Below are 12,500 nucleotides of genomic sequence, written 5' to 3'. Positions count from 1 at the left end.
AACGCTATTTGCCATTCAACGCTTTGAAGCCAGATTTGGGAACATTCCAACTTACATTCCACCTTAGCAACGCCAAACGCAGGTGCTGATTGGACAACAACAAGACTTCTAACGGTCAATCAAACCATGTTCTGATGCTCATTGGTCAATTTAACTTTTAATATCTCTCTAAAATAAAACATCACCACAAAAAATCACCACCCTGGTAAGTTGGAGAGCAAGGGGACCTACTAGTTGAGCGAAAAATGATCCCCCTGGAGTGGCATTTAAGGGAGATACAGGGTTTTATGTCTCTCATAGGAATGAATGGGATTTGGCCATTTTTTGGTCTTTTTGGGTCCAACATTGGCTCCAACTTGGCTTCAACAATGAAATAGAATTTTGGCCTCCATTCTATTTACTCTCAATGTGCTGAACAAAAAAAGAGTTGTGTCCTCATTACACAATAAGGGGGCCGTTTAAATGACTTTGTCCCGGGCCCAGACAAAGCTGTCAGCGGCCCTGCTGCTATTACAATCACTACTGGTACTCCTTATACTACTAACTGTGACTACATCCCTGATAATGGATGCACTGGATTAAACAAATATAAGGTCCATTTTATTTCTGCCCTACACCACTCACATACCTTGGGGTCAAAATAGGGATGACAGACAGCCAAAGACAGTACCTTGTGCAATGTTGGCATCTGGGTTTGAAGATGGATCAAGGTGCTCTGGTCTTCCACACTCATCTGAAATATAACAAAATGCAGACAAACTTGAATTGTGTAAACTATACACTTGATAGTATCCACTGTGTAGTGTGAAATGTGTATTGCATTCTTCTCAATGTTTAAATTGTAGCTGTTTGAATTGCAACACCACTAGAGGTCACCGTTGCTCATGAGAACATAGATGCATTTACCCCATGATGAACCACTGAGCATTATACATACAACTGCAACCACATCCAACATTACAAAATACATGAATCTGGATGTATACTCGTGCACAGCACATATCAATAGAGAAAGTAAAGCATATAATGCTTAAGTCATAATGTAATTACTGTCTGTGTGCTTGTGTGTGTGTGTGTACACTGATGGCAATAGGTAGTTGATGTTGATGGTGTGGTTGTGTGTGTCTGTGTGTGTGTGTGTGTGTGTGTGTGTGTGTGTGTGTGTGTGTGTGTGTGTGTGTGTGTGTGTGTGTGTCTGTGTGTGTGTGTGTGTGTGTGTGTGTGCGTGCGTGCGTGCGTGCGTGCGTGCGTGTGTGTGCAGGTGCGTCATTTCTGCCGGGGACGGGTGGGACATGTCCCACCCACTTTTTCTGACGGGCAGTTTTGTCCCAACCACTTTTAGTTTTAAGAAATAAATAATCAAGCATGTTGCCGGTGTTACTGCGTGGTACCCCCGTTTTTCCGTTCCTCATCAAATAAATATAAATATGGAATGGTATAAATAAAGAAAAGGACATTAATCAAATCCCAGGAAAAGACGAACCGTTTCCCGGGAATCCCTGTTAACAAGTGATTCAAAGTCGCAGAAATGCAGTAGGCCTATTGAAATTTGTCCTCAGGTTGCACCAAATCTGGGTGGTGATCCCTTACTATACATGGTACATATGTTGTACTTCATTATTGGTACTCAGAACTGCAATTTTGTCGAGTAATGTCCATTAGAACCTCATGTGAAAGTAACGGGATTGTGCTGCATTTGATGGATGGAACTGATATTATTACGCACATAATTCCACTAAATAAACATCAAACTGTGACCCAAAAGGTAACTTGTCGTGGTAGTCTATGTCGAATGAAGATTTTATTTCCCTCCCTAAAGCAGCTGTATATTATAGAAAGCTCATATTTTAATTCAAATATAACCGCGATGCATAACAGCAAATATATTTTACGCTCAATTCTCTGCTAACAATGAGCGGCTGCATGAGCTAAGTCCTAAAACTCAAGCATCCCACTGTGGGAAGGCAGTCTAACCCCTTTCACTGATTTGAATGGCTTGCACAAAGTTGACATACTGATGAGCTGTATGGAGGGAATAAACACAGACACACTCGTGCACGCATTTAAGGACACCCGAAGTTGCAACTGGTCGCGGAGCTTGCGCCGAGAACTAGCAAGGGGGATTTGTTTCCTATACTGGCTGCGAGGCAGGATGTGCACTGTGGCAGCACTTCATCGTTGACTCGAGGAGATGTCTTTAGCGGGAGCATTTGAATATGTAAAAGGGCGTTGAACACAGTGGCTATGGACCTTTTCAGTATACTTGGGGAAGTACATCAATATTCTCTGCGTCTTGATTTACCGTCGGTGAGCATGTGCTTGCATCAGCATGCCAAAGTTACCTCACTAACGTCAATGCTGTGCTTTGCTGAGCAACCTAGCCAAATATATCCAGATAATCGGGAGTTATGCAAAATAAAGTCTGCCAACATGTACTGTCATTCGTGGCGTGATGAGGAGAATGCAGCACACGTGTGGAGAAGGGTTTCCTTTGACACAGAGAATGCTGTGTGTGGCTGCACGCATGCAGTGTTTAGGTTGCAGGTTTCAGACAAATAATGCTGATCGATACGCCCTAGGTCCATAATACTAACAATGGACAATGGGACAATGACAAAAAAAAAACAAGGGACAATGACAAAATGGATGAATTGCTTTGAAGAGAAAATCAAAATGACAGGGGACAGAGAGAAGTTATGACAACTTGAAATTGACGTGCACCATTATGCAAGTACATGTAGACGACGGGTTAACCAATCAGTTACTATTGCGTTAATAATATTTATGATAAAGATGACTTCAGCGCAGGATATCAGAAATAAACAAGACAGCGCAGATGGCTTTTCATTTTTAATATGGCCACATTATCGCGTCAATACGCATCATATGCAATGCGTAGCCTATTATTCATCATGAAACCTCAAATCGGAAGTAGCCAGCTTGTACCCAGCACTTTTCAAACCTTACTCAGGTTTATGGTAATTGTCTAGCCTCGCGACGCCATCCTCTGTTACTCCACCCAAAGATTTTGGCTCCGCACATCGTCTGGCAAAAGCCTCGAGCTCGGTTCTCTCAGTGTTTCGCCAATCAGCAAACACTTGAGAGTGGTGACGCAGAACTCACCCGCGAGCTCCGTTACTGATTGGTTAAGGTAACTATATTCACACTTTCGTTTGGTTATTTGTATGCTTTTGCGACGCTATAACGTAACAGGCATGCTAATAAAGCACAATATGGGTCAGTACTCATGGACTCTGATGAAGATGGCTTGCCATCGAAACGTTAGTCCCTAACATGTTGTGCACTTGAATTAAAAAGAAAAAGCATCCCATCTGAGCTGCTCCGGTGTCTTCTCTTCATTCAAGATTACCTGCCTCCCTCCCGTTGATGCACCAGATGTAAAAACAGAAGCGCGTGGAACCCCTTTTTTGTTAAAGCACAATATGGGTTTTAATTTGAGTTTGGAACTTCAATTAATTTAAATGATAGAATAAGATCAGACCATCTCCCATCGTCCACGGAGACGGATTCCTCAGGGCTTTTGCCAGACTGATTGACGGAGTCAACAGTCGGCTATTCGCCCAGGCTAGTAATTGTCCCCAGCACTTTTGAAATCAAACCGATGCCCTTGTGTGTGTGTGTGAGTACCTGATGGCAGTAGGTAGTTGATGTTGATGGTGTGGTTGCGGATGCTTCTCTCCAGCTGTTCCCTCAGGTGCCTCACCTCCGCCAGCAGAGCCGCCAGATCCACACCAGACGACTGCTCTTGCCCTTCTATACACACATATGGGAAATCACGGCTTAAATGGGTAATGCACACTGTACGACAAGTTGTATGAAAACTGGACACTGTAAACAAGCCACAACAAGATTGATGGGCACTTCAAATCAATCAAAGTATTTGCTTTGCGCGTATTGTCTCATTAGCAAGAACGGAAAATTTAGTTGCATACTGTTATTTACGGTGTGTGTGTGTGTGTGTGTGTGTGTGTGTGTGTACCTGTGCTCCTGATGTGCTCCTGCAGCTTGAGTTCCACCCGTAGAGACTTGAGGAGCTGCTGACTGTCAGACAACTGCTGCTTCTGCTGCTTCACCTCACACTGCAGTCTACACACACACACACACACACACACACACACACACACACACACACACACACACACACACACACACACACACACACACACACACACACACACACACACACACACACACACACACACACACACACACACGCACGTTTAATATATGAGCAATATTTAAACGTGTAGCGCTTGTGCGCAGCCCTTGCATAGCCATTTTCATTACAAATGGGTCACTCAGTGGGATCAGTTGAGCTGTCCAATACCAATAATTCATCCATATTTGGACCAATAGCTGATCCAAATACCAAATTGATGCATTGAAGTGTGTGACACATATTGAAAACGGAGAGCTCTGGTGAGCCATTAGAGCTCCTCACCATTACAAGCTAACTACACGACCATTAACAACCGCAGCCATTACTGACACCTGACACGACCCCACGCGCGCGCGCGCGCGCACACACACACACACACACACACACACACACACACACTGAACTTGCATGAAAAACGTCATCTAACCCTGATGGGGTAACACAAGAGTATAATTGGTGGTGCCACAGAGACAGAGTGTGGGTGAACTGGGCGAACTCTAATGCGTGTGCGTGTGTGTGTGTGTGTGTGTGTGTGTGTGTGTGTGTGTGTGTGTGTGTGTGTGTGTGTGTGTGTGTGAGTGAGTGAGTGAGTGAGTGAGAGAGAGAGAGAGAGGGAGGATGTGTGCGTGTGTTGCCTACAGTATCCATATTCTCTTGCAGGTGCATACCCAGGTGGTGTGGAGTGGTGTGTGTGATACGTGTGCAGACTCTCCTCTGTGTTTGTCTGTCTGTGATACCTGGGCTGGTTCTCCTGCAGGCATGTGTGAGTGTGTGCGTGCATGCGTGTGTGTGTGTTTTACCTCTGTAGGCTGTCCTGCAGGCGTGTGTGTTCTCTGCGGCTGCGCTCCAGCTTGGCTGTTCTCCTGGCCAGAGTCTCTCTCAGACGCTCATTCTCCTTCTGCTTATCTGCACACAACACATGATACACGCGCATCACATTAACAGGCATTGATACCAACATCCACATTTTCACATTTCACCAAGACGTACATGTGCGCAGCCCAACCCAATTAGAATAGATAAATGGTCATAGCTTTTATGCTGCCTGATATGAGTCTAGCGTTACCACAGATAATGGCCCACCACTACTAACAGGGTGTCTGCAGCTTTTAACAAGTGAAATTTTAGACTTTTTTAGACCTTTTTTAGACCATCATGGGCAAAATTTTAGACCTTCGCGGAGTATTAAAAAATGAAATAAAGCCAGATTGTGGTCAATTGATACGCGCGCGCGCACACACACACACAAAAGCACACGCACACACACACTCAGAAGCCGACAGGGGGGGGGGACAGTTGACCGGCCCCAGAGAAAGAGGCCCCGCAGAATTGGGACCCAATTGTATTGTATTTATTGAGAGGGGGGCCCTTTCAGATGATTTAGCCCCGGGCCCGGTAAAAGCCGTCAGTGGCCCTGCACACACTACACTACACCACACACACACACACATGCAATAGTGCATATTATAAGCATAAAGAGATCTGATCATAAATGACCAGTGAGAAGGTGCAATGCTCGCTTTCACAATTTCAAGTTATCAAAGCCAGCAATTGTGAACAGCCTGTCTTTACATTGCACTGACTGAGGTTTTTAAATCAAAATGTGAATAAGATTGCCATGTGTGCAAGCCTATATCAAGAGGACCTAACCAAGATAGAAGAACAGAATATGAGCTAACAACACTACTGCCATAAAATGACGTTTATTTGTTTCATCTATTGGAGGTGTCCAAGTTCCACGTTCTGTCTTATGGCAGTTAATACTAATAACAAAATAGTTCGAAATTTTGACCAACTCAGCCCATGCCACTCAATCCAAAGATTCATGCTTAATTCGTTTTAGGGGGGCTGTACCAGAGGTCTCACGCAAGCGAGAGTGTAACTTGCATGACAGCTCAAGAGAGAGCGACACGAGAAAGATTCTGCCACGGCGCGAGAGTCGGTGTAATGCGCAGCTGGCTACGGTATTCAAAATCTAGCGCTCTTTTGATCTAGACGTAGCTTAGGCTTAACATATTTTCAAGCAGCATAACGTGAAGCTAAATTGTGATCAATTCATAAGCAGCAGGCAAAGAAAACGCAAAACGGGGTTATAACAATTAAATCATCCATCGACATAGCATATCTTATCCATTCTGTTAAATGAATTGCACAATATGTTTCATGTGCTTTGACGGACTTAGAGCTAATGAGAAGTGCATGTGACAGCACACACGAAACGTTTGTGCGTGGACATGACCGTAACAGCTCAAATGCCCACCAGTTTGCAAATTGCTACCACAGAACCAGCACAAAATACCAAGGCATCAAACAGAATAGGACTACAACAAAGGCACTTCCATGGGAATTCGACTGTTAAATCACTCATCATTTGAGATCAGTGGCGGCTGGTAGTCTGTCAAACAGGGGAGGCTGTTCAATTACAATATGTCCAGAACGAAGACAAAAAAAAAAGGGGGGGGGGGGGGGTCAATTTTGACACACACCTTATATTGGTCCTGTCACATATGGCCTGCCCTCACACACTGAAGGACTCTTTGTGAAACAAATTGTGTTAATCATTAATCATTATCCCCCTTGTAGCCTATTCATAGGGAAATGTTTTTATTTATTATTATTATTATTCATTAGCCTACCTCCGCACACATAATGATGTGATTGAGTTTGCCTTCGTTTGTCTTGTTCATTACTGGGTGCACGGCTTAACAGCACAGTAGGAAAGGACTCGCCACTCACGGGACTTGGCAGTTAACCAGTTGATCAGACACACGACTAAAGCTCAAAAGAAAAGTTTGTTCTTCCCTACCTTTTCACCAAGTCAATATTAGGCAGTGCTCTGCTCTGCTCCTTGATATTCATTTTCTCCTCATAAGGACGACTGGAATTCGCCAGAATTTAATACACAATGCTTGGCATTTCATTTTGCATAGCTCTCTAGCTTTCTTGCAAGCTAGCAATAACGAAAAGTAGGCAACATCAACTTTTGAATTGGGAGATTAAAAAGGATAAGGACGTGCCACTATTAAGACTTTATTCGCAACACTAGGTTTACAAGAATATGTACACAAAACTAGAGTACAACCCAATGAATAGCTTCCCCCACTGGTTATCACGACGAAACTTCTCAGTCAAAATTAATAACATATCGCATTTCGAAATGAAATCAACTACTGTAGCCTACTGACACGGGGTTCACCCAATCACAAGTCGGAGCTCCAGTCTCCGGTCCCTCCCCCCTCCTCTCTCTTCTCCATTCACTCCCAGTGAGGCTCAGTCTCAAAATTAAAAAAATTTCACGGCAATAGCCAATGACCGTTTAGCATTTTGCCATTGAAAAAGCGCACAATCCCACATGCCATTGAAGTCCATTGAGACTCGACTCGCTTGCGTTGTCATGAGCGGAAAAAAAACTCTTGCGAGCTTCGGGATCTTATTACAGATTGGTTTAATCTCTAAGTTGAGCACATGCATCTATGGAGCTGGGTCTGAAATAGCAATGATATTAAGTCGTGTAAAGCATTAGTTTACATACTATTTCTCCGTGATTTTGGACAGGAGGCGGCGCCTCCCTTGTACTCAAAGAGGAATCGCCTCTGTTTCAGATTAGCCACACACACACACACACTGTCGCTACTCTCTTTCGCTCGCACAGACACAATCAAGCTTCGCCAACGTTGAGGCTAACAACTACGCTAGACTGCTAAGCCACAGCCAACACCTGACTATTCCATCACCACTGCAAGGACTAAAAATCACTTCTTACCTGCAACGATTCACACTGGTGCTGACATATTCCCTTGGCTTGCACTGTCACATTTGTCTTCTGTTTTTAATCGACACCTTTCCTTCCAAATAGAAATCCGTTCTTTTTCAATGAGGTGGTGACTTTCCTCATTAGTTAACTTCTTCCAGGTGTTTAAGACAGTCAAGAAGCCTAGTTATCTAATGTATGGCCAACGCAACGCCAATATCGCTTTTACAACGTCTAGATATAAACAATGTCTAGATATAACACCACTAACGTGGGCTTTCTAGTCAGACCAGTGATGGTACAAGAAGGAGATACCCTGAACTCCGCCCACACAATGTAAATGGATGTGCTCAAGTTTGGGTCTCCTAAGGGGGCGTTGTCCCCCCTTCTTCTTCTCTTACTGTTGCGTTTGGTGGCAGCTGACAAGGGTTGCGTATTACCGCCATCCAAAGGGCTGAGGTGGGATTCGTAGTCTGTGAAGAGGCGTGGCGGAGACGGATGGGATGGGACGCGTCGCTCATGGTAACTGCCCTATAGTAATCCCAGTTGACATTCACGTTGTTTTCATTGTACATTTATTGTAATATCCTGTCATATATATATAGGCCTAGTATTTATTTATTTGTGCATGGAAGTCCTTGTATTGTGTACAACCCTTCCAGGTGCAAGGCAGAAAAACTTGATCAATACGAAAAGTTCATTAAACATCGCACACTGGATACTTCTTTTGTATTTTTTCCCCTGAGCGAGCAACGCGTTTCGCACAGTGCGTCTTCAGATTAGCTCTTATCCCAGTGCGTCTTCGGGAACCTGAAGACGCACCGGGCGAAACGCGTGCCTTGAAGAGGGGGGGAGAACAGTAGGGCCTAGGCCTACACAGTGTGCGGTGTTTAATGCACTTTTCGTATTTTGGTTTGTTTATGCAACTCCAGGTAGATATCAGTTGCTTGCAGTAACTGTTGCAGTTGTCAGTGAAGCCACATTAGTTGTCCCCTTTTTTGGCTAGGCAGTGATCGGAATAGGCCTATTCGCGAGAAGTCTGTAACACTTTACATGGGACACCATATGTGTATGAAATAGCCTACTACAGAGATGTCAAGGCTAACCTAGGCCTACAATTTGAAACGGTGATGACATTTAAAACCGAGTCAAACGGCCATAGACAGCATTGTAATGAAGGGTGTCGTAACGGCAGCTGGAAAGAGATGGAACTTTTAATTTCAACGCGACATTCTGGCTTCAAACTCGCCCTGGCCGCTTCCCTATTTAACTTTAGGACTAAAATTATTCAACCATTTCCACAGCAACGACCAAACTAATCACAGTTCCTGCAGCAGTAAAGACAGGACTGCAAGTGTGAGCGAAATCAGCACAACAGTAGACCTATAACAGTGGTGTAGTACTTTTTTATGGTGGGTATGCTGTATATTTGAGCATTTTTTGAAGTGGCTATACTGAATAAATTTGTGCTATTCAAAACAATGGATCAATCAATTTTACGTGGGTAATGGGTATACTGAAATCCCTGAAATTTAGAAGTGGGTAGGCTATATAGGCCCTACTCCGTATACCCGCGTTCTACTACACCACTGGCCTATAAATGAATAATAAACAGTAACGGAAATACCGTGACCTGAAAAGTGCGCGGAATTGGGAGCCTTTTGTCGGTGAATTGCGCTGACTAGCCTACATTGTGAACATGCTGGACGTTATCGCCAAATTACGATAGAAAGAGCAACCAATGTTATGTAATATTGCTAGGCCTAATTACCTCATCTACACAGTTGCTGCTACCCAAAAATATACGATGGCATAATTAAATAGTAGCCTATGTGAAACACACCTGTGTTCCGTCTTTGGATGATGTGCAATGAATAAGACACACAACACAAACCTATTCACCCCTTTGTTTTATTTCAAGGTGGAAGTGTCGAGGAGGACACACGTCAATTTGCATTTTGACATCCGAAATCTGAACTGTCATCCAAGGATTCAATCCCACAAATGCACTCTAGAGGCGTAATTCACTCTCAAACTCGGATGGTCTCCTAAAGGGGCGTTCACCTGACGTCAACGGGATGCGAGTTTGCGAAACATAGGACGATATTGCGCCCAACCGCGTTTGGCGTCTCCGATTGGCTACAACGGCTCCCTTGTTCCTCCCCTCTGATGGCTTTCATTTGACAGCAAGAATTTCAACTCTCGCTCAAAGCAGGCTTGCAGAACATTCGTGTAGGCCTACAAATAATTTGGCCGATCTCTTGAAACAGACACTAAAATTAGGGTAACAACAAAAAAAAAAGTAGGCTACCCAAACCATTTAGTAGGCCTACACAAATGCCGTGTCGTGTTTCATTTTAGCGTGGTTTGGCATATCTCTTGAAACCAAGGTCTACTTACTTACTGTGTCATTGCTTGAAACAGATGTGCCAAGTCAAACAAATGTATAGACTAGCCTGCCCAACGATGCAGTGAGCTCCAGTATTTGATTTCATTTTTATTTACATAGCCTAATAAATGAAAGCGTCAGCTAAATGCAATGTAATGTAGCCTAATCCACAGGCAAAGTTGGTTAAAACTGAGGTAGGCCTACTTAGTCAACAGAAAACACCGCAATTTCAGTGTTTCATTACAGACCTTATCAAAGTATCCATGTGTTAATGTTAGATACAGAAGTGGGGATGAATTTTGATATGCAGAATGCAGTTCCTAATATGACCACCAGATGGATTTACCGACATAATAAATAGGTTTATCCTTCATTTGCTACCACATGTGCCATAGACTCGGTGGACAACTTACCAGATCACCTCGAGGTTTGGATAATGTGAATAAAATGAAATTGTAAGAAACGTCATTTGTAGGCCTATTGCATCGCTGGCTAGGCCTGCTTTTGTTTATGCTTTGAGTGTCATCTGTTTCAAGAGATGAGCCAAACCATAATAAAATGACATGATACGGCATTTGTATAAACACAGGAGTTTATGCAGTTAGGATTAGGCTACATACGGCTACATTACATTGCATTTAGTGACGCTTTCATCCTACTGCATCGTAAATGGTTTGGGTAGCCTACTTTTTGCTTGTTGTTACCACTTTTAGTGTCTGTTTCAAGAGATCGGCCAAATTATTTGTACACGAATGTTCTGCAAGCCTGCTTTGAGCGAGAGTTGAAATTCTTGCTGTCAAATGAAAGCCATCAGAGGGGAGGAACAAGGGAGCCGTTGTAGCCAATCGGAGACGCCAAACGCGGTTGGGCGCAATATCGTCCTATGTTTCGCAAACTCGCCAGCGGGATACCGGAAAACAACGAGCCTGACTTATCTCCTTCTTGTACCATCACTGGTCAGACTGCGCGGTGAAAGGGGAGGAGGAACTACAGTACATTTCCGTATCACATCTGTAGTTTTATTATTGTACGTTACAAACAGCAACATGTCATGTAGAACTACACAGACCATAACTGCCACAATACCAGAAAAAAGTGGCGTGGAAACAAAGCAAAACAGAACAAATACACATTAATCCTTTGTCGATATTTTGCATTGAAACGTAGGTCTTAAATTACTCAAACTCAATTTTAGACTTAAGTGCAAAAGAACCCTATATTTTAGACTTTTGTAGGCCTAAAATGGATAATGTGTAATTTTAGACTTTTTTAGACTTTTTTAGACTCCGCGGACACCCTGTACTAAATATACATGTGTGAGTGGGTCAATTACGTTTTAGTAGTAACAGACGTTAGAGGGGTGCAACCACTGCTAATGTCACTATTATATGGATTAAATGCATATGGATTTTGCTTTTGCTGGAGTATCCAAGAAGCATATTAATTGCTTGTACATTAATTGCCCATGACTAATTAATGTATGGGCATTAGCTGTGGTTGCACCAGCTGATGTCTGCAACTAAAAAACAGTCTCTGTGTGTGCGTGTGTGTGTGCGCGTGCGCGCACGCATGCGTGTGTGTGTACCTCTGGTGCCCAGGTTGAGCTGCTCTCGGAGCGTGTGGTTGTGAGCCCACAGCTTGCGGACCTCGTTGGCCAGCTGGCCCTGGTCCTCCAGCCCAGCGATGAAGATGTTGGTGCCCGCTGCAGAAACAGAAGCAAGCAAGACATCAGTGGCACATCCAGCTACCGTAGTTTAATTTGTGTCTATGTATATTTTGCTTCTTTCTTTCTGGGTTCGCTTCTTTAGTGTATTTTTGACCATAAGTTAGCATTTGTGTGCCTGTTATGTGTGTGTCCATGTGTGTGTGTCCGTTCCTGTGTGTCCGTGTGTGTGTGTGTGTGACAGAGAGAGAGAGAGAGAGAGAGAGAGAGAGAGAGAGAGAGAGAGAGAGAGAGAGAGAGAGAGAGAGAGAGAGAGAGAGAGAATGTGCTTGGTATGTGTGAGTGAGGGCGTCATCTAACCCCGCCTGGGTAACATAAGAGTATAATTGGCAGTGCCACAGACAAAGAGGAGGGGCGAACGGCCTAGTGTGTGTGTGTGTGTGTGTGTGTGTGTGTGTGTGTGTGTGTGTGTGTGTGTGTGTGTGTGTGTGTGTGTGTGTGTGTGTGTGTGTGATAC

The 12,500-nt window shown here is 43.8% G+C and overlaps 1 protein-coding gene across 5 annotated transcripts in view; it reads right to left on the bottom strand.

The window, feature by feature from the left end:
- The window catches only part of cdk5rap2 (CDK5 regulatory subunit associated protein 2), a 64,738-nt gene that overhangs the window by 4,618 nt on the left and 47,620 nt on the right, over positions 1-12,500 (bottom strand). For all 5 annotated transcript variants that reach the window (XM_063210869.1, XM_063210868.1, XM_063210870.1 and 2 more), the window contains 5 exons: positions 11,906-12,022; positions 4,981-5,086; positions 4,001-4,107; positions 3,649-3,774; positions 671-733 (listed from right to left, as the gene is read on the bottom strand). In XM_063210869.1, the coding sequence (XP_063066939.1) occupies positions 671-733; positions 3,649-3,774; positions 4,001-4,107; positions 4,981-5,086; positions 11,906-12,022 (519 nt within the window). The remainder of the gene's footprint in view (positions 1-670; positions 734-3,648; positions 3,775-4,000; positions 4,108-4,980; positions 5,087-11,905; positions 12,023-12,500) is intronic.

The sequence above is a fragment of the Engraulis encrasicolus genome, chromosome 11, assembly GCF_034702125.1.
Source record: "Engraulis encrasicolus isolate BLACKSEA-1 chromosome 11, IST_EnEncr_1.0, whole genome shotgun sequence".
Taxonomy (NCBI): Eukaryota; Metazoa; Chordata; class Actinopteri; order Clupeiformes; family Engraulidae; genus Engraulis; species Engraulis encrasicolus.
Note: the sequence above shows the minus strand (reverse complement) of the source record. Positions and strands in the feature narration are given on the sequence as shown.